Raw genomic sequence first — 24,334 nt, 5'->3', positions numbered from 1 at the left:
ATAACGTGACACGTGCAAAAATCATATCGATATTTTAAAATATAAATAAATTAAAATAATTATATAAAGTTTAGGGGTTTTTGTTTTTCCTATTCAGGAAAAGGTTGGCTATGGTTTCATTTGCGTAATATGGGCTAGAATAAGGTAACCAGAGCCCCATTGACCCTAACCTTACCTTACTTATCAATATTACGAAACAAAACTTATAAATTACAAACAAATGAGTTCAAATATGTATAATATATTTTATGTATAAAACATTTACTGATAAATTTCAATTTATAAATCATAACTAGTCAATAGAAATTTACATATAAAATATATTTATCTTAAAAAGCGTAATTAGGCCTAATTATAGTAGTACTTCAGTAATTCTACTTCATTTCTCTTTTCAAAATGAACTTGGCTACCAATTCCTGAGGTCGATGTTGCCAGTTTTCAAGTGTATCTTTGCTTTCGTTTACTTGGTCTCCTTTCAGACGGTCCAGAAGTGCCACGCAAACTACAGCACCTTTGTTCGAACAACGGAAATTTTTAATAACAAAATTAACTTAAACTAATGATTTTTAAAATACCTTTAATTCCAGCATGGCGACACATGGCTGCGAATCCCAGCGACTCCATTTCGATGTTTGTTACGCCATTAGCGTGAAGATTCCTCAAATACGCCATTTTCTCCGTTGCACTATAGTCGCAAAAGGCACCGTCTAGACGACCTTGACCTACGAAAAGTTAAAGGTTAATTATTAAAACTAACTTGATTAACTGTTAGATAAAAGTTTAAATTTATTATAATATCAATATTTATATTTTGATTAAAAATATGGAATATTTACATAATTTACAAGATTTATTAATCTAACAATACCTTCGTAAAAGTCGTTGGTACATAATGTTTTCCCCAAAACTGTATTGTATTGAGGTAATTCTGTTCGTGAAATATTATAAATTTCATCAGAAAGTGCCTTATCTAAGATGGCAGGTCTTTTGACGGTTTTCCCAAGTATATGCTGTTAAAAAAGTATAGTTATTTGATTTAAATAATAATAATATTAATTTAAATTCAATTTGTTTATTAAATTACCAGTTTTAGGTGGGGTTTTAATTTGAAATCGACTGTAGCCTTGGAAACAACTAGAGTTCCACCGGCTAAGCCTTGAATAATAAAACAACACACGTGGAAAAATACATTTAAAATTTGCGGACGGGTAAGTTTGTAGTGACTTCTATTTAGTTTTCTAGTCATAATATATTAAATATCTTTTTATGTATTTAATATTTTAATTTAAGTTTGTATAATTTATGTATTTACCATGAAAACATTGTTCAATAATTAATTTTAAGTATTATTTAAATATTTAAATATTTAAGAGTTTTCAAAAGATGACGCTAAAGTACTTACCAATTCCACCGCAAGTTCCAATTCGTATAAATGTAACGTCTTTGCACTTGGCGTGATGAACTAATTTAATTATTTCATGAAGTAAAATAGATAAGGACGGAATACCCATACCATGCTAAAAAAATAATGATTTTTATTTATTTATGTATTTAATCTTGATGTAAAATGATAATAAAAGTCAATATTGATTTCACTTACGCTAACTGAAATAACTGGTCCAATTTTGTACAGCGAATATCTGTAGGAACAGTGACTAATATCACAAATTTCACTTCCGGTCGGAAGTTGAATTTTCAACTCGGATTTGAGGTAATGAGCGAAAGCTTCCATCCTTCTTGGTGTTCCTCCCATGCAAACGTACTACAAAAAATTACAAAAATTATCTTCTAAAATTAAGTAAAATGAATTAACAATTACTTTAACATCGGAAAACATCTTTTTGAGGTCATGACTAGCGCTTCCTAAGGCCAAATGATACAAAACGTCTTCGGTCAAACCGGCCAAATGAGGATTACGGATGAAAACTAAATTTTCCGTTTCTTGTCTTGAACCTTCTTCCCTTCGAGAGCTGCAAGGTAAGATTGTATGATGACAGGTAAGTCTGATTTTAATTAAGTTTTGTTACCCTTCACGTTCGAGACCCTGTTCTTCTCGCTCCATGTTGGTTCAAACCGAGTGCTTGCTGTTGTTGCAGTTACAAAATATCACCGGTTCTATGTAGGGTTATCGATCGATTGCATTCGACGCTCCGCGAAGTTTCGAGTGTTATTATTCAAAAACTAGACCGGATAACAGCTGCTGCTACAGTCTGCTACAGCCTTCCTGCTTTGAAGGAAAGCGCAATTTTAAATAGTTCTAGTAATCGTAGTTAAAATAACCAAGGGTAGAAGGGAGTTTATTATGTAGAGGTATATGGACTGTTAGAGTGTCATTATCTGTACACCCCATAATTTTGTCGAAATTAACTTCCTTGAATTTCTTTAAAGGGAGGGTGAAGTAGAAAATCAAGTGAAACATTCAGCAAATACCTCAGAATGATTTTAAAATTCAAATTAGGTTCAGATTTTAAGGATAATTTGAAATAAGCCCCTCCGACCAATTGCGTAACGCCCTGCCTTTTTGTTAACAAAATTATCGTATCACGCTCAATGTCTCGCGCCACGATTGTCACATCGCGCGCAATTTTTTTTCAAATCTCGCTATAAATTTCACTCGACGCGGAGCATGCCACGTGAATTTTGTTAACATAAAGGCAGGGCGTTATGCGATTGGTCGGAAGTACTTATTTCAAATTATCCTTAAGATCTGAACCTAATTTGAATTTTAAAATCATTCGAGGGTATTTCCGGAATGTTTGACTGTGCAGACTGGTCTTATTATTAGAAGAAGAATCGATAAAAAAGAAATGACTTGATTTTCCACTTCAGCCTCCCTTTAAGCGGTTCGCAAACCGTTCTAATGTAAGAAAAACTTGGCGCGACTCCTTTGTTTATATTATACCTTAATTAATTTCAAATTTTTAAACGTTTCTCTTCCAAGAATATACGTCACTCGTTTACTCTTAAATAGAGTCATTCTTGGTTATACTTCTAGGTTTGCTCGCTATAAATATAAAAGAAGTATATTAGACTTGGCCAAAGGGGTTCTGGCCGAAGTACCTCATCAATTAACGGAATATTATAAGATAAGGAACATACCGCCGAAAACTCCCCTAATTCCTCAAATGGGAATATAATAATGTAGAAGTAAAATTTTATGTCAGGAGATATGTTTTTGCCAAATTATACATTATTATACAAATTTTGAATGATGTTGAACATACTTTTAAATTTTATCGCGCGAAACACTAATGCATTGTTGTAAATATTGTTGAATAAAAACTGAAATGGTGCGCCCAATTGGGGGAATTTTTAAATCTATAAATTGTCCAGACTGACCCATTGCGCTTCATCAAAGAACGTGTCTTAATCAAAGCAACGCGTGCAACGATGTTATACAGTAGGTTCATTGTTCATTACTTGTCGATTCTAACAAATTATTTGAATATATGCTCAGATATAGTCCTTGTCACTCGGAGAGGTAAAAAAGCAGACTTAATATGATTTTGAAATAAGCGCGTGACAGTAATCACGTGACGGTATACTAAAAGGTATCGAGAGGGCTGAATCAAAAGTAGATTATAGAGTTCTAGTGAAGAATGTAGATTTTTCTTGTCCAATTTAACATAATTAATTTTTATCTATCTGATTTTTGGATTCAATTATTCTCTTATTTGCTCGTTTATTGTTTAATTTGTTACCTTATTGTTCTATTTGTTTGTTAATTGTGTTTTATTGTGTTTTTATGCTGTTTAATGTGTGTTTATGCTGTTTTATTGTGTTTTTATGTTGTTTTATTCTGTTTTAAGCTGTTTAATTTGTGTTTATGCTGTTTTATTCTGTTTTAAGCTGTTTAATTTGTGTTTATGCTGTTTTATTGTGTTTTTATGCTGTTTTATTGTGTTTCTATGCTGTTTAATGTGTGTCTATGATGTTTTATTGTGTTTTTATGCTGTTTTACTGTGGTTTATGTTGTTCTATGCTGTTTTATTGTGTTTTTATGCTGTTTTATGCTGTTCTATGCTGTTTTATTGTAGTTTCTGTGCGTTTTATTGTAGTTATTGTGCGTTTTATTGTAGTTTCTGTGCGTTTTATTGTAGTTTCTGTGCGTTTTATTGTAATTTCTGTGCGTTTTATTGTAATTTCTGTGCGTTTTATTGTATTTTTTGTGTGTTTTATTGTACTTTCTGTGCGTTTTATTGCAGTTTCTGTACGTTTTATTGTAGTTTTTGTGTTTTATTGTAGTTTTTGTGCGTTTTATTGTGGTTTTTGTGTTTTATTGTAGTTTTTGTGCGTTTTATTGTAGTTTTTGTGTTTTATTGTAGTTTCTGTGCTAACTAAAGCATTCCAAGTATTAATACTAGTGTTTATGTCGATAATGAGTTAAAAATGAACTTTTCTAATTTCAAAGAAAAATACAAGCATCTGCCGCATTATGAGCCTATTCACGTCTTCTTCCCCAAGGGCGTGCCAACCACGGGGGCAGCGGGGGCGAAGGCCCCCGCTCAAATTTTGAACTCTATGGGACTTTAACATTAGGCAGCCATTTTGCCCCCGCTCCAGTAGAAAATTTTGGCTCATGTTGGCACGCCCCTGTTCTTCCCAGTGCCAAGCAGAGGGGACGGGATCGACGCCATTCAGTGATAAAAGAGGGCTTCTCAAGTTCTCATATCACACGCCGCGAGCAAGTTTCAACGAAGTTTACTTTTTGTTTTTATATCTATATACTTTTGTTTATACTTCATAATTGTACTATAGAATAAATAAATTGTTCGTCGATTTAACGAATCTCATTTTATTCCTTTTCTGCCAATTAAGTTACAGCAGGCATATATAGGATTTTAAAATGCATTAACTAGATTAAAAAGGATTTACACTTTAGCACTGTTAAAGGCAGCGCGTCGAGGGGCTATTCACTAATGAAAATTTTCTTTTATTGCTGATTTTTATTGACGCTTTTAAAAAGGATAGGGATTCATTGGTGATTTAAAATGGATGGGGTTTAATGGTTGCGTCTAGATTACGAGTAATCATCGAGGGGCTACTCACTAAAAACTCGTTAGCGATTTTAAACGGGATTGGGATTATGGGTAACTTAGGGGCTACGGGTTGTTATTATTTTACTAGTTATGAACGGATTATTAATCATTCACACATTTGCCGCTAGGGGCGCTGTGTACGTAATTACGTATTTACCGACACCTAAAAACATGATAAAATTCTGCCAGACATTCGTGTAAGCAATAGATAGTTCATAAATTGCCGCTAGGGGCGCTGTGTACATAGTTACGTATTTACTGACATCTAAAACATGATAAAATTCTGCTAGACATTCGTGTAAGCAATAGATAGTTCATAAATTGCCGCTAGGGGCGCTGTATACGTAGTTACGTATTTACTGACATCTAAAACATGAATAAATTTGCCGCTAGGGGCGCTGTATACGTAGTTACGTATTTACTGACATCTAATACACGAAGATATTTGCCACTAGAGGCGCTGTCTATAATATTATATAGGCCTAACGGGGTGTTCTCTAAATTGATGCCGTTTTCCATTGGCATTTTCTATGGAGTAATTTTCTTGGAGTGACAATAAAAGTTCCTTGAAAATTGCTTTAAATATATTTATATCTCCAATAATTTTGCTCCATGCTGGTAGATTGCTAGCAGCCAATGGAAAACGGCATGAATTAGCGCCCACGTCACACTTCGAAGCGCCCCCAACGACGGAATATACGATAAAACTCGGACGCTACTTGTCCAGGTTTCTTTTCTCTCTGCGCCGGCGACCAGTCAACATCGTTCCTTGATCAGCTCCTCGTAATCCTGACTTTCGAAGCCAGTATTGGATGGAAAGCCACGTTTTACGCCGACGGTGGGACGTGACTCTAAGCTCTCCGCCATTGAATGTCCATTAGAACGTTGAAATCAACGCGAAAGGTTAAGCCTAGTACGGTATGTGTGAAAGTCTTTCAATAATCCAAAGTCATCCAGCTAGCAATTTATTATTTTATTTAATCGCAGAGTTTAAATTATTTAGGTAGAGTTAATTGTTAGTTAATTATGTTTATTTATTGAAAATTAACTACAATGTGAAGAAATTTCCAGACACGAGGTCAGTTAGACAAGGCTTAATTTAGAACATCTTAAATCAAGTACTTGGGCTCATATTAGGGGAAATTAAATTCCTTATCTATTTTAAATAATAAACCTAGACTGTTAACAAATTAGGTCTCATTTAACGGCGCGAAACTGTATTACCTAAAATGAGTAACGTATGGTTTAACGGGGCCAGATTAGGTTGCACTAGGCTAGGCTGAACCTTTTATAAAAATTTATCCGGGCCTGGCACTAATCTCTAAGTTTTTACTTTATGCCGTCGTTTTAATTTAAATTAACGAGGGTATTTTAGAATTATTACGCGTAAATTATAGATTTGAGATTCTAAAATTTCATTCGAGGCAGTATTTAATTATTTTAGATAATGAACTACGGTCTATTTAATAAATTAAATGGTTTAAATTAATTAGGGTTAACTGTTAATAAGTTATCATTAATTATGGAGATTAAGCCAATTTAATAATTTTAAAATGAGCCACGAACGCGAAGTTAAGGCTAGAGATTTTTAATTTATATTTACGTAGTTTTTTTCTTAAATTATTTTAATCTATGGTACTGTTTCCGTGAGTCATTATTTTGTTGGGACCTCGAGTAGGCATTTAATTCTGATATGGAAATTGCTTAATATTTAGTGCAATTCTTACATTATATTTATGGGAATATTTTACTTGGTTTTTTTTAAATAATTATTTTGCTAGGACCTTAAAGTAGCCCTTGAATTCTGATTTGGCTTAATATTTAGTGTGATTTTTTTAAATTTTGTTTTTGGGAATATTTTACATAGTTTTTCTTCAATAATTTACGGAAACAAATCCATAGATTAAAATAATTTTTTTGTTAGGCCCCTCCAATTCTTATAAATATTTGTTATTAATATAATTTCATTTTTAGACGCGATGACGTTCTTGGATATTCTGTTGCTGGTCATTCGGAGAAGTTTCCTACCACATCATTTCAACCTTTGTTAGAGACGCTCATTCCAGATGACATCTTCCTTGGATTTGCGATACAAGATGTTTTCAACCTGTGGTGGCCATGCAATCATTCTCTACAAAAATGCGATGAACATCAGCGAATCTAGAAAATTCAAATTTTTATTAGAATTATATTTGCAACTACTTAAATTTCTTTTTACACGTTCAAACTTCAATTTACGGAACACTTTATATTATTTTTTGTTGAAAATTTTTGTAAACACCTTATTTTTTTACTTTTTGTTCAATAAATTACGCCTTAAACCACTTTTTTTGTTTTCTTAAAATTTATTTGATTAAGAGGGAAGGTTTGAATTTTTTAGCTCTAAACAGATAGCCTATTTTTTGAGGACCCTCTTTTAGCTAATATATCATAAAATAAAACTATCAAATTGTTTTGGAAAAAAATTTGCCTAAAACTAGCTTAAATTGTTTTAAAAGTAAAGAAGCCCTAAAAAAGGGTCTCAAAATACTACCCTAAGTCCAGACCCTAAAAATTTCGAACCATCCCCCATATCGAAACTTTTTTAAGAAAACAAAGAACGTGAGGTAAGGCAAAATTTTTTTATTGAGAAAAAAACAATTGGTGTTTACAAAAATTTTGTACAAAAAAATATTTAAAGCGTTCCGTAAATTAAAATTTGACCGCGTAAAATTAAATGGGGTGGGCTAGTTACCGATTAAATTTAAGAATAAAATTAAGTTAATTGGCGGAAAAACTTCACGGTCCAATCAGTTTGAAGGCCTTGTGTTTCGCAAATCCAAGAAAGATGTCATCTGGATTGAGGGTCCTTAAGTCTACTTGAAAACGTCTCTGAATGACCAGCAACAGCTTATCCAAGAAAATCATTGGCGTCTAAAAATTAAAATAAATTAATTACAATTATTAAGGCAATGCCTAATTTTAAAATAAGTGCTACTTTAAGCCTAACAAAATAAAAATTTACCGAAATAATCCCATATATTTAAATAATTAGCAAAATACTGGCGATATATTGCTAAGAAATTTTTTTTAATAATCTAAGTTAAATTTCTTAAGCCTTGTTCAAATGTCTTAACCTCGTGGTCGTAGTTTATTTAATTTTTATTCAAAATTATTATTTAATAGACTGCATTTACGTAAATAATAATAATTAACTGCCTTTTCATTAAAACTACTTTATTTATTAAATCAATAAGCTATTTAAAAAGGCTTACATTTGCTGCTCATTAACAAGTTTGTTCATTCCAACATGAATTCGCTGAATCGATTCCAAAAGAACATTCAATGGCGGAAAAGAGCTCTAGATTCTGGATTTATTCATCGACGGCGAAAGGCCTGATTTCCAAGAGCTGAGCAGGAAACGATCTTGACTCCACGATGCCAATATAAGAAAGAAATTTCAGTCGGTTACTCAAGAGCAAAGTTCTCTCCCGCAAGATTTACACCCTCAAGACGTTAAAAGCAGACGACACTAATTGGTGTAAATTCAACCGTTTTTCCGTTGGCCTATTCCATGAAGTAATTTTCGCTCCAAAGAAATTACTCCATGGAAAAGGACAATGGAACGTATGGAGCAATATTGTTGGAGACACCAAATTTTAGGGAAACTTTCATTTTCGCTCCATAAAAACTACTCCATGGAAAAGGACAATGGAAGGTATGGAGCATTATTGTGGGAGACACCAAATTTTATGGAATTTTAAAGAAAGTTTCCTTCTCTCTCCAAGAAAATTACTCCATGGAATAGGCCAACGGAAAAACCGTATTACTCCAATTAGTGTCGTCTGCTTTTAACGTCTTGTGGGCGTAAATCTTGCGGGAGCCGGGAGTGTGGCGCACTCCTGTAAGCCAAGCTACTGGGCGGCAAAGTTTGAGGGAATACGACACATGTCGGCGATCCTACCCTATAGGTGCCGACTGCCCCGTGTCCGCCGGAGGTGACTTGACCCCCACACCCCGCCCGTCACCTCCCAAGTAAACCTCATTTCCTTCCCCTGCTTACACTCCTACTGAAACCTGAATAATCACATCCTTGCCGCGGTCCATAGACCCTATCGCATTGAAACCTCAAAAAAAAAAAAAAAAAAAAATCTTGCGGGAGAGAACTTTGCTCTTGAGTAACCGGCCGAAATTTCTTTCTTCGATTGGCATCGTGTAGTCAAGATCGTTTCCTGCTCAGCTCTTGGAAATCAGGCCTTTCGCCGTCGATCAGCCATTTTTCTTTTCGCCTTCAAGGAATAAATCCAGAATCTAGAGCTCTTTTCCGCCATTGAATGTTCTTTTGGAATCGATTCAGCGAGGGCATGTTGGAATGAACAAACTTGTTAATGAGCAGCAAATGTAAGGCTTTTTTTAATAGCTTATTGTTTTAATAAATAAAGTAGTTTTAATGAAACAGGCAGTTAATTATTATTATTTACGTAAACTCAGTCTATTAAATAATAATTTTGAATTAAAATTAAATAAACCACGACCACGAGGTTAAGACATTTGAACAAGGCTTAAGAAATTAAACTTAGATTATTAAAAAAATTCTTATCAATGTATCGCCAGTATTTTGCTAATTATTTAAATATATGGGATTATTTCGGTAAATTATTATTTTGTTAGGCTTAAAGTAGCACTTACTTTAAAATTAGGCATTGCCTTAATATTTGTAATTAATTTATTTTAATTTTTAGACGCGAATGATTTTCTTGGATAAGCTGTTGCTGGTCATTCAGAGACTTTTTCAAGTAGACTTGGAAGTTCATCCGATGTTAAGGACCCTCAATCCAGATGACATCTTTCTTGGATTTGCGAAACACGAGGCCTTCAATCTGATTGGAACGTGAGGTTTTTCCGCCAATTAACTTAATTTTATTCTTAAATTTAATCCGTAACTAGCCTACCTCATTTAATTTTACGCGGTCAAATTGTAATTTATGGAACACTTTAAAATATTTTTTGTACAAAATTTTTCTAAACACCTCAATTGTTTTTTTCTCAATAAAAATATTTTGCCTTGCATCACGTTCTTTGTTTTCTTAAAAAGGTTTTGATATGGGGGATGGTTTGAATTATTTAGGGTCTGGACTGAGAACCTTTTTTAGGCTTTTTTTTACAATTTAGGCTAATTTTTTTCCAAAACAACTTGATAGTTCTATTTTATGATATATTAGCTAAAAGAGGGTACTCAAAAAATGGGTCCTAAAAAAATAGGCCATCTGTTTAGAGCTAAAAATTTCAAACCTTCCCTCTTAATCAAATAATTTTTAAGAAAACAAAAAAAGTGGTTTAAGGCATAATTTATTGAACAGAAAGTAAAAAAAAGGTGTTTACAAAAATTTTCAACAAAAAATAATATAAAGTGTTCCGTAAATTGAAGTTTGAACGTATAAAAAGAAATTAAGTAGTTGCAAATACAATTCTAATAAAAATTTGAATTTTCTAGATTCGCTGATGTTCATAGCATTTTTGTAGAGAATGATTGCATGGCCACCACAGGTTGAAAACATCTTGTATCGCAAATCCAAGGAAGATGTCATCTGGAATGAGCGTCTCTAACAAAGGTTGAAATCATCTGGTAGGAAACTTCTCCGAATGACCAGCAACAGAATATCCAAGAACGTCATCGCGTCTAAAAATGAAAATATATTAATAACAAATATTAATAAGTATTAGAGGGGCCTAACAAAAAATATTTTAATCTATGGATTTGTTTCCGTAAATTATTGAAGAAAAACTATGTAAAATATTCCCGAAAACAAAATTTAAAAATCACACTAAATATTAAGCCAAATCATAACTCAAGGGCTACTTTAAGGTCCTAGCATAATAATTATTTAAAATAAACCAAGTAAAATATTCCCATAAATATAATGTAAGAATTGCACTAAATATTAAGCAATTTCCATATCAGAATTAAATGGCTTCTCGAGGTCCCAACAAAATAATAACTCACGGAAACAATACCATAGATTAAAATAATTTAAGAAAAAAACTACGTAAATATAAATTAAAAATCTCTAGCCTTAACTTCGCGTTCGTGGCTCATTTTAAAATTATTAAATTGGCTTAATCTCCATAATTAATGATAACTTATTAACAGTTAACCCTAATTAATTTAAACCATTTAATTTATTAAATAGACCGTAGTTCATTGTCTAAAATAATTAAATACTGCCTCGAATGAAATTTTAGAATCTCAAATCTATAATTTACGCGTAATAATTCTAAAATACCCTCGTTAATTTAAATTAAAACGACGGCATAAAGTAAAAACTTAGAGATTAGTGCCAGGCCCGGATAAATTTTTATAAAAGGTTCAGCCTAGCCTAGTGCAACCTAATCTGGCCCCGTTAAACCATACGTTACTCATTTTAGGTAATATAGTTTCGCGCCGTTAAATGAGACCTAATTTGTTAACAGTCTAGGTTTATTATTTAAAATAGATAAGGAATTTAATTTCCCCTAATATGAGCCCAAGTACTTGATTTAAGATGTTCTAAATTAAGCCTTGTCTAACTGACCTCGTGTCTGGAAATTTCTTCACATTGTAGTTAACTTTCAATAAATACACATAATTAACTAACAATTAACTCTACCTAAATAATTTAAACTCTGCGATTAAATAAAATAATAAATTGCTAGCTGGATGACTTTGGATTATTGAAAGACTTTCACACATACCGTACTAGGCTTAACCTTTCGCGTTGATTTCAACGTTCTAATGGACATTCAATGGCGGAGAGCTTAGAGTCACGTCCCACCGTCGGCGTAAAACGTGGCTTTCCATCCAATACTGGCTTCGAAAGTCAGGATTACGAGGAGCTGATCAAGGAACGATGTTGACTGGTCGCCGGCGCAGAGAGAAAAGAAACCTGGACAAGTGGCGTCCGAGTTTTATCGTATATTCCGTCGTTGGGGGCGCTTCAAAGTGTGACGTGGGCGCTAATTCAAATTAGAGTCACACCGTTAGGCCTATATAATATTATAGACAGCGCCCCTAGCGGCAAATTTCTTCGTGTATTAGATGTCAGTAAATACGTAACTACGTATACAGCGCCCCTAGCGGCAAATTTATTCATGTTTTAGATGTCATTAAATACGTAACTACGTATACAGCGCCCCTAGCGGCAATTTATGAACTATCTATTGCTTGCACGAATGTCTAGCAGAATTTTATCATGTTTTAGATGTCAGTAAATACGTAACTACGTACACAGCGCCCCTAGCGGAAAATGTGTGAATGCTTAATAATCCGTTCATAACTAGTAAAATAATAACAACCCGTAGCCCCTAAGTTACCCATAATCCCAATCCCGTTTAAAATCGCTAACGAGTTTTTAGTGAGTAGCCCCTCGATGATTACTCGTAATCTAGACGCAACCATTAAACCCCATCCATTTTAAATCACCAATGAATCCCTATCCTTTTTAAAAGCGTCAATAAAAATCAGCAATAAAAGAAAATTTTCATTAGTGAATAGCCCCTCGATGCGCTGCCTTTAACAGTGCTAAAGTGATTACCGGGCACCTCTAATTATCCCATATTCTCAATCCTTTTTAATCTAATTAATGCATTTTAAAATCCTATATATGCCTGCTGTAACTTAATTGACAAGAAAAGGAATAAGAAATTAGATAGATTAAATCGACGAACAATTTATTTATTCTATAGTACATTTATGAAGTATAAACAAAAGTATATAGATATAAAAACAAAAAGTAAACTTCGTTGAAACTTGCTCGCGGCGTGTGATATGAGAAGCCCTCTTTTATCACTGAATGGCGTCGATCCCGTCCCCTCTGCTTGGCACTGGGAAGATGACGTGAATAGGCTCATGATGCGGCAGATGCTTGTATTTTTCTTTGAAATTAGAAAAGTTCATTTTTAACTTATTATCGACATAAACACTAGTTATAATACTTGGAATGCTTTAGTTAGCACAGAAACTGCAATAAAACACAAAAACTAAAATAAAACACACAGAAACTGCAATAAAACGCACAAAAACTACAATAAAACACACAAAAACTACAATAAAACGCACAGAAACTACAATAAAACACAAAGAAACTACAATAAAACGCACAAAAACTACAATAAAACGCACAGAATCTACAATAAAACGCACAAAACTACAATAAAACACACAAAAACTACAATAAAACACACAGAAACTACATTAAAACACAGAAACTACAATAAAACACACAGAAACTACAATAAAACGCACAGAAACTACAATAAAACACACAAAAACTACAATAAAACAGCATAAAAACACAATAAAACAGCATAGAACAACATAAACCACAGAAAAACAGCATAAAAACACAATAAACAGTATAAAACACAATAAAACATCATAAACAGACATTAAACAGCATAAACACACTTTAAACAGCATAGAAACACAATAAAACGGCGAAAACATACAATAAAACAGCTTCAAACAGAATAAAACAGCATAAAAACACAATAAAACAGCATAAACACACATTAAACAGCATAAAAACACAATAAAACAGCATAAAACACAATAAAACAGCATTAACAACATAAACCACAATAAATTAACTTTAATTTACAAGGTACATAACAAAACCACCCCATCGTATATTCAAGAGCTGTTTGAGAAGGGAAATACACGTAATCATAGATACATTACTAGAGGTAGCCACACTAGCTTCCCAAGAGCACGCGAAAATAAATGGTCCCAAAAAATGGTTAACAAGATGGTCTGCCCATAATTAAGCCACATCGTTTACGTACTCTCGCTATCCCTACTACAATAAATATACTTCTAGTGAAATATCACCTAATATACCGGTCAGAGGGAATAATTTTTCAATGGCTGCTTGGCAAAGAGAATCAAATATCACCAACGCCCGTTACTAAATTACTAATACTACTACTACAACCACTACTACTCAGGTAAAACTATTAGTCCCATCGATACCTTGTAGCTAAGAAGAAACTAAAACATTTCCAAAGCGCGCTTCTAGAACTCTCGCCCGCTCGGACTTTCTTTTAAAATTCTTCTCGATTTCAGGAGAAATACACGTAAATTCTAACAATAAACACCATTCTATATATAACGTCGGTATTTACTTGCTTTTGCTTCTTAAAAATTCCCCTCGATTTCTTTGAATTTTGATATCGGGGAGCGGGATGATTTATTGCGTGAAACCCTTATTGTCGACGGGTGACCGGAATTTTAAAGGGAGTATTAAACCTTCCATTTAAATTAAGGCAATACTAAAATCCTCCCTCTCTCTAGCTTTAAATATATCGAGGAAACGTAAACCACAATTCACAAAGCTTAACCTTACCTGTACAATTAAATGCAATGTTTAAACATGCTATTATAATCCCCATCCTTTTAAAATACACGAACGAAAAATATCACCTCACCACAATTCTCTCACGTTCACTCTCCCTCCCTTCAATGACGAACGAAAAATTTTATACTGTCAAAGGCATAAAATAACCATTTCTTCGGTTAGCTCTGACATAACCATTTCTTTGGGTAACTCTGACCACATTCCAAATCGCGAAAAACTACTACCACGACGACCACCACCACCACCACCACTAGCACCACCACAGGCTCGCGGGACAAACTAATAGCCTCATCGTATATATACGATGTGGCTAAAAACATAGGAATAAAACTATGGAATGCGCTGCCTACCGATTTACAAAGCTGCAAAACTATTACAACTTTTCAAAAAGAACTGAAAAACTATCTTCGTAGCACTTAGCGCACAACTACATAGTCCTCTATTCTAGTCCCTATCAAAACCAAGAATATTTTATAATAGAGATAAACTAAATGAAAAATCCTCTTCGATTACTTTTATTTTTTTTACTTTCAATTTTATGAGACTATATTCTTTTGTAGATTATTGTTTCTTTATCTTTTAATTTTAAACAATCAAAGAAATGTAATTCGAAAATTACTACCTCTACGTATGGAGTTTCATGCGGCGTTCCACAGGGCTCGTCGTTAGGTCCCCTGTTATTTAATATCTACCTCTATGATTTGCAATTTTCGATTCGAAATTCTTACTTATTACAACTAGCAGACGACAATAAACTTTCCAAAATTATAAACACTAAATTTGACAGTCAGCTGTTACAGCAGGACCTTGACGCGATTGACAGGTGGTGCAACAACCTGGCAATTAATCCAACCAAGTCTATCCACGTGTCCTTCACTAGGCGGGTCTCTCGTGAGATACAAAATTCTTATTCAGTATCGAAGGCTATTATACCATGCAAAACGTCTGTTAAAGACCTTGGTATAATATTCGACCGCGGTTTATATTACAAGGACCATATAACTCGGATGGCTGGTCTGTGTCGACGGACTCTCTCAGTTAGTCTAAAAATTTGCCGAAAATTAAAATCCTTAAGACATTTTCGTGTTTTATATATGGCCCTAGTTAGGTCTCGAGTACTCTTTGGTTGTCTTGCCTGGGGGAGTAGTGCCTTATATTTGATAGCAAAAATGGAAAGCGTTCAAAGAAAATTCGTTGAGCACTGTCACACATACTTTTTATCTAAAGAACCCTATGATTACACTAAGTTACTTGAAACTCTAAATTTAAAATCTATTTCCTACCAATGTAAAATTTATGATTACAAATTTTTATATAAATTAATTCATAACCGATTAAATTTACCTAACCTATTAGTAAATCTAAACTTCCATGTTCCAAGTGTTACTAGAATTCGGAAGACATTTTCCAGCCCTATAGGAACACTGTCTCCCTTGAACCGTATGCAGGCTACCGTAAACACATTTAATGACCAATTAGACATTTTCTCGATTAAATTTAGCCAAATTAAATAGCCATAATTGCCTAATTTAACCTGATTCAATGAACACTCTAAGTTATAACTTAAAATGATTTTTTTCTTTAAGTTTCTTATTCTTTACTTGGTATTTCTTTAACTAGCCTGTAAAGGTCGGGCACAATTAGCGTTGTATGTTATTATAACTTTGTATATTTATTGTATATTATTTTATTATTTTTTTTAAACATGTGTATATTCTCGTGAGCCGATAGGCTTTTTATATACACAATAAAATTCCATTCATTCATTCATTATTATTATTATTATTATTAAAACAATTAACAAACAAATAGAACAATAAGGTAACAAATTAAACTATAAACGAGGAAATAAGAGAATAATTGAATCCAAAAATCAGATAGATAAAAATTAATTATGTTAAATTGGAAAAGAAAAATCTACAATCTTCACTAGAACCTATAATCGTTGCCTACGTTAATCAAGTCGAAGGAGGGGACTTTTAAGAAAAGGGACTTCTTATTTGCTCCCTATTTTACCGCGAGATTTCATTGATAGCTCGGAAACCAAATCATCTTCCAATAGTTTATATTGTTCCAGTTTACCCGATGATAAAATAGAGGACTGGGTGAAAACGGTTAAGTTCAAAGTTCAACTACAACAATATTACGTTTTTACAAGTTGGAAAAACCAAAATATTACCTCTCCGAGTCAAGAGGATAACTATTACTACAAACTTATTAACCTAGATATAGAATTATTTCTCTTTTTTTGAAGTAAAAATTTACGAATTATTAAAGCAGTATTCCAAGAATAGCGAATATACTATAAAGCAGACGACATTTTACATCCAATAAAGATATGTCTTGGACACATGGAAAATCAGTCAATGGGAAAAAACAGGAAATTAAGTGTATAACTTTAGGAGAGATATAACCTTTATGTGTTTGAAAAGGCCCAATTGTCTACGCTTCAACTGTTAACCCTGTATTCTCATAACTACATTCACAACTGGTTTGCCGTATAAACACTATTGTCTCGTTTCACCTCAACGATATTCTTAGTTAGCCAACATGGGTGTTAACATTAAATACCACCAAAGCTGACTTGTGGTTACACGCAATGAAAGTCAATGCGCACCATAACAAGAATGAATCTCCGAAGTTGCAACCCGATTACGAATAGCCCTTTCACTGATCTAATTACCACAATGATGCTTTCTCCTATTATAAAATCTCAACCTTATTATTTAAACGTATATTTAACTTTCGGCTCCCTCTGAACCGTTAACGTCTCTTCATTACAGACACGAAAATCAAAACCCATAATTTACTTCACCTCAGGTCTCAATTATTTACTCTTTGGTTCACTAAGCCTATTACGGATAAAACTTGATTTAAACGACACAGTCTTGGCCTTAGCTTTCTTCTTGCAATCACCAAAGCAAGGATTATTCTATATACAGATGTAGTATAGCTTAAGTAGTATATAAACAGCCATTTCAAATAATAATATTGAAAACTATTCTTGGAATATCTAAATGAAACAGAGCTTTCAAGTTACAAAACTACTAAAGGCATCGTAATTACGAAAACTATTTCCACATATTCACTTAATATTATGGAAAAAGGGAATATTAAGGTTCTGTAGGATTTCTTTACACATGAACACAAGGCGAACCGCTAACGCGGCAAACTAGTGTAACAACGGACAGACACACACAGACAATCACATAGACTGCTTTTTAACCCTTTTCGTATTAATTTTGACTTGAGAAATAAGATTATCTTAAATACTAAAATAAACATACTGGTGTTCATGTGGGATGGACAAAAGATCAGATGATGGTGGTGTTTAGAAGCCAGTAAGTACAGACTGGTGTCCATGTGGGATGGATAAAGGATCGGATGATAGGGGTGTTAGACAGACAATGGAGTAATAGGCATTGTAAGTGGAATACAATTTTCCAAATTTCCGGTCCGGAATTTGGGAAAACGTTTGCTCCGATTTGAAAATTGCGAACGCGGTCCCCTGGAGTGTAACAACAGACTGACACACACACACACTCACACAGACAGACAGACACGTCGAAATTAGAGCCTCTCCGTGACATACGTCACTCGGAGAGGAAAAAACGCTAGATTTAGAAAGTTTTTGGGTTAAGTGGGAACTGGGAGAAACGCCTTTGGTTTAAATGGGAACCAAAATATTTTTGGGTTAAGTGAGAATTGGGAGAAATGGTTTTGGGTCAATTGAGAACATACCTTTACAACAATGCATTAGTGTTTCGCGCGATAAAATTTAAAAGTATGTTCAACATCATTCAAAATTTGTATAATAATGTATAATTTGATGAAGTGCAATGGGTCAGTCTGGATAAAACAACAAAACACTATTAAACAGTATAAAAATACAATAAACCAGCGTTGAAACACAATAAGACAGCATAAAAACCACAATAAAGGACAATAAAACAGCTTGAAAACACAGTAAAATAGCATGAAAACACAATAAAACAGCATGAAAACACCAATTGGTCATTTCAGTTTTAATTCAACAATATTTACAACAATACATTAGTGTTTCGCGCGATAAAATTTTAAAGTATTTTCAACATCATTCAAAATTTGTATAATGATGTATAATTTGGCAAAAACAAATCTACTGACATAAGATTTTACTTCTACATTATTATATTCCCATTTGAGGAATTAGGGGAGTTTTCGGCGGTATGTTCCCTATCTTATAATATTCCGTTTATTGATGAGGTACTTCGGCCAGAACTTCTTTGGCCAAATGGGCTGGATCAGACTGCAATTAATAAATTGTAATTAACTTTTAATGTCTTTAAAGAAATAAATAATTCGCTAAGAGACAAAGCTATATTTTAAAGGGAGACTTAACTATTTTTTTTTAAATTATTGCTAATACAGCTTACCGTAAACTGAGTGCATTGTTTAACCATGAACCCTTAGCATGATCTCCTCTTTATTATTTGATTTTGAAAGGTAGTAAAACGTTCGATCGAACCTATTGCGTAACTCGCAAGACACACCGTTAACGTTTCAACATTTTCATCTCATCATCCCTTATTTCCTTTTAAAATATAGAATCCGCTGAGCTATATTACATCGGTAAGTACGCAGGGATATTTATCTGAAAATATTTAGATTTGGGCTAGAACCGCGAAATGCATATAAAACAGCGTAAAAACAAAATAAAACAGGATAAAAACAATAGAACACAATTAAACACTATAAAAATACAATAAACCAGCATAAAAACACAAAAAGACTGTAAAAACCACAATAAAGGCATGAAAACACAATAGAACAGCACTAAAACACAATAGAACAGCACTAAAACACAATAGAACAGCGTTAAACACAATAGAACATTATAAAAATACAATAAACCAGCATAGAAACACAATAAGACAGCATAAAAACTCAATAAAACATCATAAAAACACAACAAAACTGCATAAAATAGCATAGAAATATAATAAAACAGCATTAAAACGCAATAAATCAGCACAAAACACATTATATAAGCCTGCAAAGTATAGTGTAATGTTAATCCTATTCAGGAAATGTTTTTGAATATTTTGCTTAATTACTCGGCCTCTGATTGCCACGTTTTTAGTATCGTTGGATTGGGGACAAATAGGACTATAACATATACTCAAAGGACACCTCCGTATCTCTAGTAGAACCAGAGTTATGAGCCTCCAAAGTTGGGTGTAATGCTATTCCTATGGAGAGGATTATGTTAGTGAACACTTTCCTCAATAACTTGGCCCCTGTTTACTCGATCCCCAAGTTTTTAGTATGGTTGGATGGGGGCAAATAGGAGTAAAACATAATCAAAGGACATCCCCGTATCTCTAGTAGAAACATAATTATGAGCCTCCAAAGTTGGGTGTAATGCTATTCCTATGGAGTGTTGTTTCTGAACATTATTATTAACTTCTACAAGTAATCAACACTTGATTTTTCTACTATATTTAAAAAAACATATCAAAATTTAGTAATCTCTTAACGCGAACTCTTCGAAAAATTAAATAGTAGTAAATTTAAAGTTAACAAAGTTTTCCTATATAAACAGATAAATGTATGTTATCTTTAACGGCGGTATAACAAGCGTATATGTCACTATTATTTCTATGTAATATTTAAATATTGTATCAACTGTTACATCCGTGATTTCAGATGTTGTTATCCTGAACCAAGCATACAATTTGACACAAAGATGACATTAATTCGAATTTCGATTGTTCGGAAACTTTGATTTGCGTGATTCCAAATCCACGTTTACCTTCTCAATATACTATATAAAGCCCGTTTCGATTCCAAGATAATTACCATTCATTTCTACGGAAAACCTTTGATATCAACAATGTCCAAGATGAGCGGAATTCTCGTAGTTTTGTTGTTTAGCTGCATCGTTCTTGAAACTGTACTGGCAACTGGAAACTTGGCTGATAAGATTCCCAAAGCTTTTTACCCAAGATTAAGAAAATTATGCGGTAAGCCACCATTTTCATTACGCTTAATAGAAAATTTATTACAAACTTAAAATAACTTATAAATTATTACATATAGTCCCTCTGTATATAAGCGAGGAAAAATAGACAGTTTGAGGGGCTAATCACTCCCACATTTCCTATAGTCCAGCAGTCAATGTTTACGCGTAGTCACTGTCAAGGGAGGGGTTTGTAAAGATTACAGGAATGATGAGCCCCTCGGTTTAAATATTTCTTCCGTAAACATTTTCACTATTTAATTATCTGATTGAAGGATAAAATTAAGATTCATCGTCAGAAACCCATTAACTATTAACTGAAATAAAACTTTTCCCTCGCTAATTTATTTGACAAACTAGATCGCAGCCCTCATTGTGGAATTAACATGATTAACTTATTAAATTTGCAATACAATTTTAGCAAATATCAAAGAGTTCAAGACCTGCATGATTGCCAAGAAAGCCTGCACGGTAATGATTTTTTTCTTTCAAACTTATATCAAGAGAAAATAGAGGTAACAGAAAGTAAGGCACGTGCAAAACAAAAACCGGCTTTAAGTTAGAACTATTTTCGCCGGAGAAATGAAACTTAACGTAGAGCGCTGTTTGGTCTTCGGCAAAAGAAGGTAGAGAGATAGGGATCAAGTATATGGTATCTTTGAAGGCTTTCATCCACCACATTGCCTTATTACTTTCTGTTAAAAATATTTATCTTTGGTTAGATATTAATTTTAAATTCTTTTCAGGAAGCGGAAGCAAATGAATTTGAAAAAATGTCAATAGAGATGAAAGTTTGTCCTTTGCCTGAGTCTGATGACGTAAGAACACATTTGCACTTACCTTGCCTGCAATTTCGCTCACCTGTATTTTATATTCATTTCTCCCTAGGCTTTGAAGACAAGACTGGGTGAATTGGCCCAAAATGAGGTAATATTTCACACTCTGTAATCTACAATAAACGTATTATTTTAAAACCTTTTTATATTTTTTAGGAAGTGGTAAATAAGCTGAGTAAATTCGCCAATAAAATAGGAGCTCTCATGGTAATTGTATTATATTTTTAATTAGATTTTGTGGAATTAATTCCTAATTGTAATTTCAGAGATGCACCAAATGATCCGTTTACGGGTACTATAAGAAAATGAATATATAATGTTCTTTAAATATTAATAAATATAGTAAATAAATTGAAACATTTATGTGACTAAACTTAATTTTAATTAATATCTATATAAGCATATATGCCTTTCCCAAAACACTTTACTTTTTGGAAGATGAATCTTTATTTTTCTCAGGGAAGTTACTCAAGAATTAGCACAAGTACATAGAAACAAGGTGACCCAAGGGCTGGGCCTTAATAGTAGCCACACCGTTATCTATTTAATTAGCACATAAATAAAAAGAAAAAAAATGAAAGACCCTAACAGATAATTCAAAAGTACCCTCCCCCCATCCCCGACACTTTAGAGATAAACTAAAGGATGAAAACTCGAACGTTCTATCGAACCTCTATGGTTTAGTGGTAGCCAGCGACCCGGGTTCAATTCCCAGGTGCGAAGTGAAAATTTTTTAATTAAAATATATAATCTCTAACTGAGCTCAGTTACCCCTATTGTTGGGTTGAGGTACTATCGGGTTCCTTTTAAGCTAAAATCTAACGATAACGAAAGCGACAACACAGGTCACTACTACTACTACGGCTCGGGTCAAACTAAGAGCCTCATCGTATACTACGATGTAGCTAAAAAGCCCTAAATGTTTAACAGGCAAATCATTCAGCGATATACCATTTGAATAGGGTCGTACTTCTTAAATATGCCCCATCTTCTAAAATGCATTCAGGAGTGTATTAATTGTCTTTTTTTAAAATAATGTATTACCACTTCCGATATTTTGTGTTTGGGCAAGATGCAACGCCACTGCCCAAGAATACGGAAGACCATTGGAACTATTTTCACCTGGTAAGCCTACTCGAGTTGGTATATTTTCCCCAAGTGTACTTTCAGATAATATTTAATCACCTTTGAAATATTTTATCCTTAATTATTTTATGAAAATGAATATAATAATTAAAGTGCAAACATTCGATTGAATGCCATTGAAATACCTAAGATATGCAGCTTAACAAATATGATAATGCAAATGTTTCGTGATCATTCTCATTTGAGCGGATATTATGAAAGGAAAATAATTAAACTAAATTCTCATTGTGAGTTTCTACGGCATACATTAACTAAAACTTAATTTTATAATAATGGGCACACGCTATTTAATTAAGCATAGACAGTAAAACATCTGTTCAAACTTTGAATTCAGTGTAGAATACTTTTGATTTAATTCGGACAAGGATTATTTAAAATATTTCGAAATTTATAAAAAACCTTGGCCACTTATCTACCCTCCATTTTAAAATATGGCCACATATTAAAAATTATTGAGTACCTTTATAGAATTATATAAAAAAGGACTTGGTTTGCCCAAGCCTAAAAATCAAAACGATAAGAGTTTTTTCCAGTTGACTGAAGCGCGGATATTTTATTTTTCTATATAATTTTAAAGACAATCTGTATTTTACTACTCTTTAATTCAATCTCCTGATTTTACTGGTAATGGATTTATTTCCTATAAATTAATTGAAATAAAAAATCTTATCTCAGGTTTTTCAACAACAATTTCCATTTTCGTAAAAATTTTATCATGAAAAATCTGAAATAAGTAATATTTTATTTCAATTAATTTATAGGAAATAAATCCATTACCAGTAAAATCAGGAGATTGAATTAAAGAGTAGTAAAATACAGATTGTCTTTAAAATTATATAGAAAAATAAAATATCCGCGCTTCAGTCAACTGGAAAAAACTCTTATCGTTTTGATTTTTAGGCTTGGGCAAACCAAGTCCTTTTTTATATAATATCTGTTCCTTCAGTCTGCATTTGTATTATTCTATTATAAAACAATTTTTTGCCTGAAATGCGAAATTTTCCACTTCTAGGACGAGGTTAAAAATGGTTCTACACTTCTACTAATTCTTATAAGATACAGCTCACAATTCGTTTTAGAACCCGAGCTTTATAGTCAATTTCAAAACAAACCTGCCACGATTTTAAACTATCAAAGCCGTATCTTTTACAGTCCACTTTATGATTGCAATTATCCATGACATTGCGTGCACTGCCCTTGTACGTTTACAGTGATTGGCACCGTGGACAGTTATTTTAATTAAAATACCTAGGCCACAGGTCCAGTTTTAAAAATATCCTTATTTCCAACACTGATCCATCTTAGACCAAGAGCCAGTGGCCTGGATCTTACCTCATAAAGTACAAAAGGTCTGACCACTGGAATGAGTTCAGTTTTGATGCTCATTAATAGATTTGGCCGTCTTACGCGTCACAGCTGGGGCATTTGAGGGGGGCGGGGTCATGTTTGACCCCAATGAGGTATGATTTCTTACCTCATGAGGTACATGAATAAAGAAGGTGGAAAATGATAGAACTGGAAAGGGCAATTCCAAATATATAAATCTGACGTCATCAAAGGGGGCCATCAATAAATCAGACGGGGGTTAAAATGGTCGAATGAGGTATGAATTCTTACCTCATGAGGTACATGTATGAATCCGGTGTTGTTTGATAGATCTGGTCGTGCTGAATACCAGAATATAAAATCTGACTGGAAAATACGCGGCTTAGGTTTAATCTGACGGCCTGATTCTTGTTTCAGACTATGACAATTTCGTGCCTCATAAAGCTAGATTCCCACTCGACCGAAAAAAACCGGCGCAAATCACGCAGCATACGCTAGAAATTTTACCTTACGCCGTCGTCCGGCTGTAGACTGCTCATACTACGACTGAAATTTGAGTTTGGCGGTAGATATTTTTGGGTCACGTGACAGATTAGAGTGGTTTCCACAACATTC

General features: G+C 33.4%; 1 protein-coding gene and 3 long non-coding RNA genes across 5 annotated transcripts; 1 reads left to right on the top strand and 3 right to left on the bottom strand.

Moving 5' to 3' along the window:
- Positions 1-225: 225 nt before the first annotated feature.
- LOC149651776 (uridine phosphorylase 2) lies at positions 226-2,219 on the bottom strand. The gene is made up of 8 exons (XM_089848842.1): positions 2,028-2,219; positions 1,820-1,970; positions 1,601-1,762; positions 1,403-1,517; positions 1,085-1,155; positions 869-1,010; positions 576-722; positions 226-511 (listed from the first exon to the last, which is right to left on the bottom strand). Exons 1-8 carry the CDS (start codon positions 2,060-2,062, stop codon positions 375-377), a joined length of 960 nt encoding a protein of 319 aa, XP_089704968.1. The 5' UTR covers positions 2,063-2,219; the 3' UTR covers positions 226-374.
- A 4,856-nt stretch (positions 2,220-7,075) lies between these two features.
- Positions 7,076-8,581, bottom strand: LOC149651775 (uncharacterized). Its single transcript, XR_016371343.1, has 3 exons — positions 8,294-8,581; positions 7,774-7,952; positions 7,076-7,199 (listed from the first exon to the last, which is right to left on the bottom strand). It is a non-coding gene; the product is annotated as an uncharacterized LOC149651775 (long non-coding RNA).
- A 315-nt stretch (positions 8,582-8,896) lies between these two features.
- LOC149651774 (uncharacterized) lies at positions 8,897-10,641 on the top strand. Of its 2 annotated transcripts, none has more exons than XR_016371340.1 (3): positions 8,897-9,419; positions 9,761-9,909; positions 10,513-10,641. It is a non-coding gene; the product is annotated as an uncharacterized LOC149651774 (long non-coding RNA). The 2 variants fall into 2 exon arrangements; XR_016371341.1 differs by having other exon boundaries at positions 9,761-9,914; positions 10,513-10,630.
- A 2,067-nt stretch (positions 10,642-12,708) lies between these two features.
- On the bottom strand, positions 12,709-17,638 carry LOC149651773 (uncharacterized). Its single transcript, XR_016371342.1, has 2 exons — positions 16,427-17,638; positions 12,709-12,929 (listed from the first exon to the last, which is right to left on the bottom strand). It is a non-coding gene; the product is annotated as an uncharacterized LOC149651773 (long non-coding RNA).
- Between the last annotated feature and the right edge of the window lie 6,696 nt (positions 17,639-24,334).

This window comes from Phalangium opilio, unplaced genomic scaffold, assembly GCF_054372755.1.
Source record: "Phalangium opilio isolate 3A_F unplaced genomic scaffold, DU_Popi_V2 ptg000082l_1, whole genome shotgun sequence".
Lineage (NCBI taxonomy): Eukaryota > Metazoa > Arthropoda > Arachnida > Opiliones > Phalangiidae > Phalangium > Phalangium opilio.
This window is presented reverse-complemented; position numbering and strand designations above follow the sequence as displayed.

Coding starts and splice junctions, on each gene's coding strand:
- LOC149651776 (XM_089848842.1), bottom strand. CDS start 2,062: ATGGAGCGAGAAGAACAGGGTCTCGAACGTGAAGG. Junction 1,518..1,600: donor GACCAGTTATTTCAGTTAGC/GTAAGTGAAATC, acceptor TTATTTTTTTAG/CATGGTATGGGTATTCCGTC. Junction 1,156..1,402: donor TGGAACTTGCGGTGGAATTG/GTAAGTACTTTA, acceptor TTATTATTCAAG/GCTTAGCCGGTGGAACTCTA.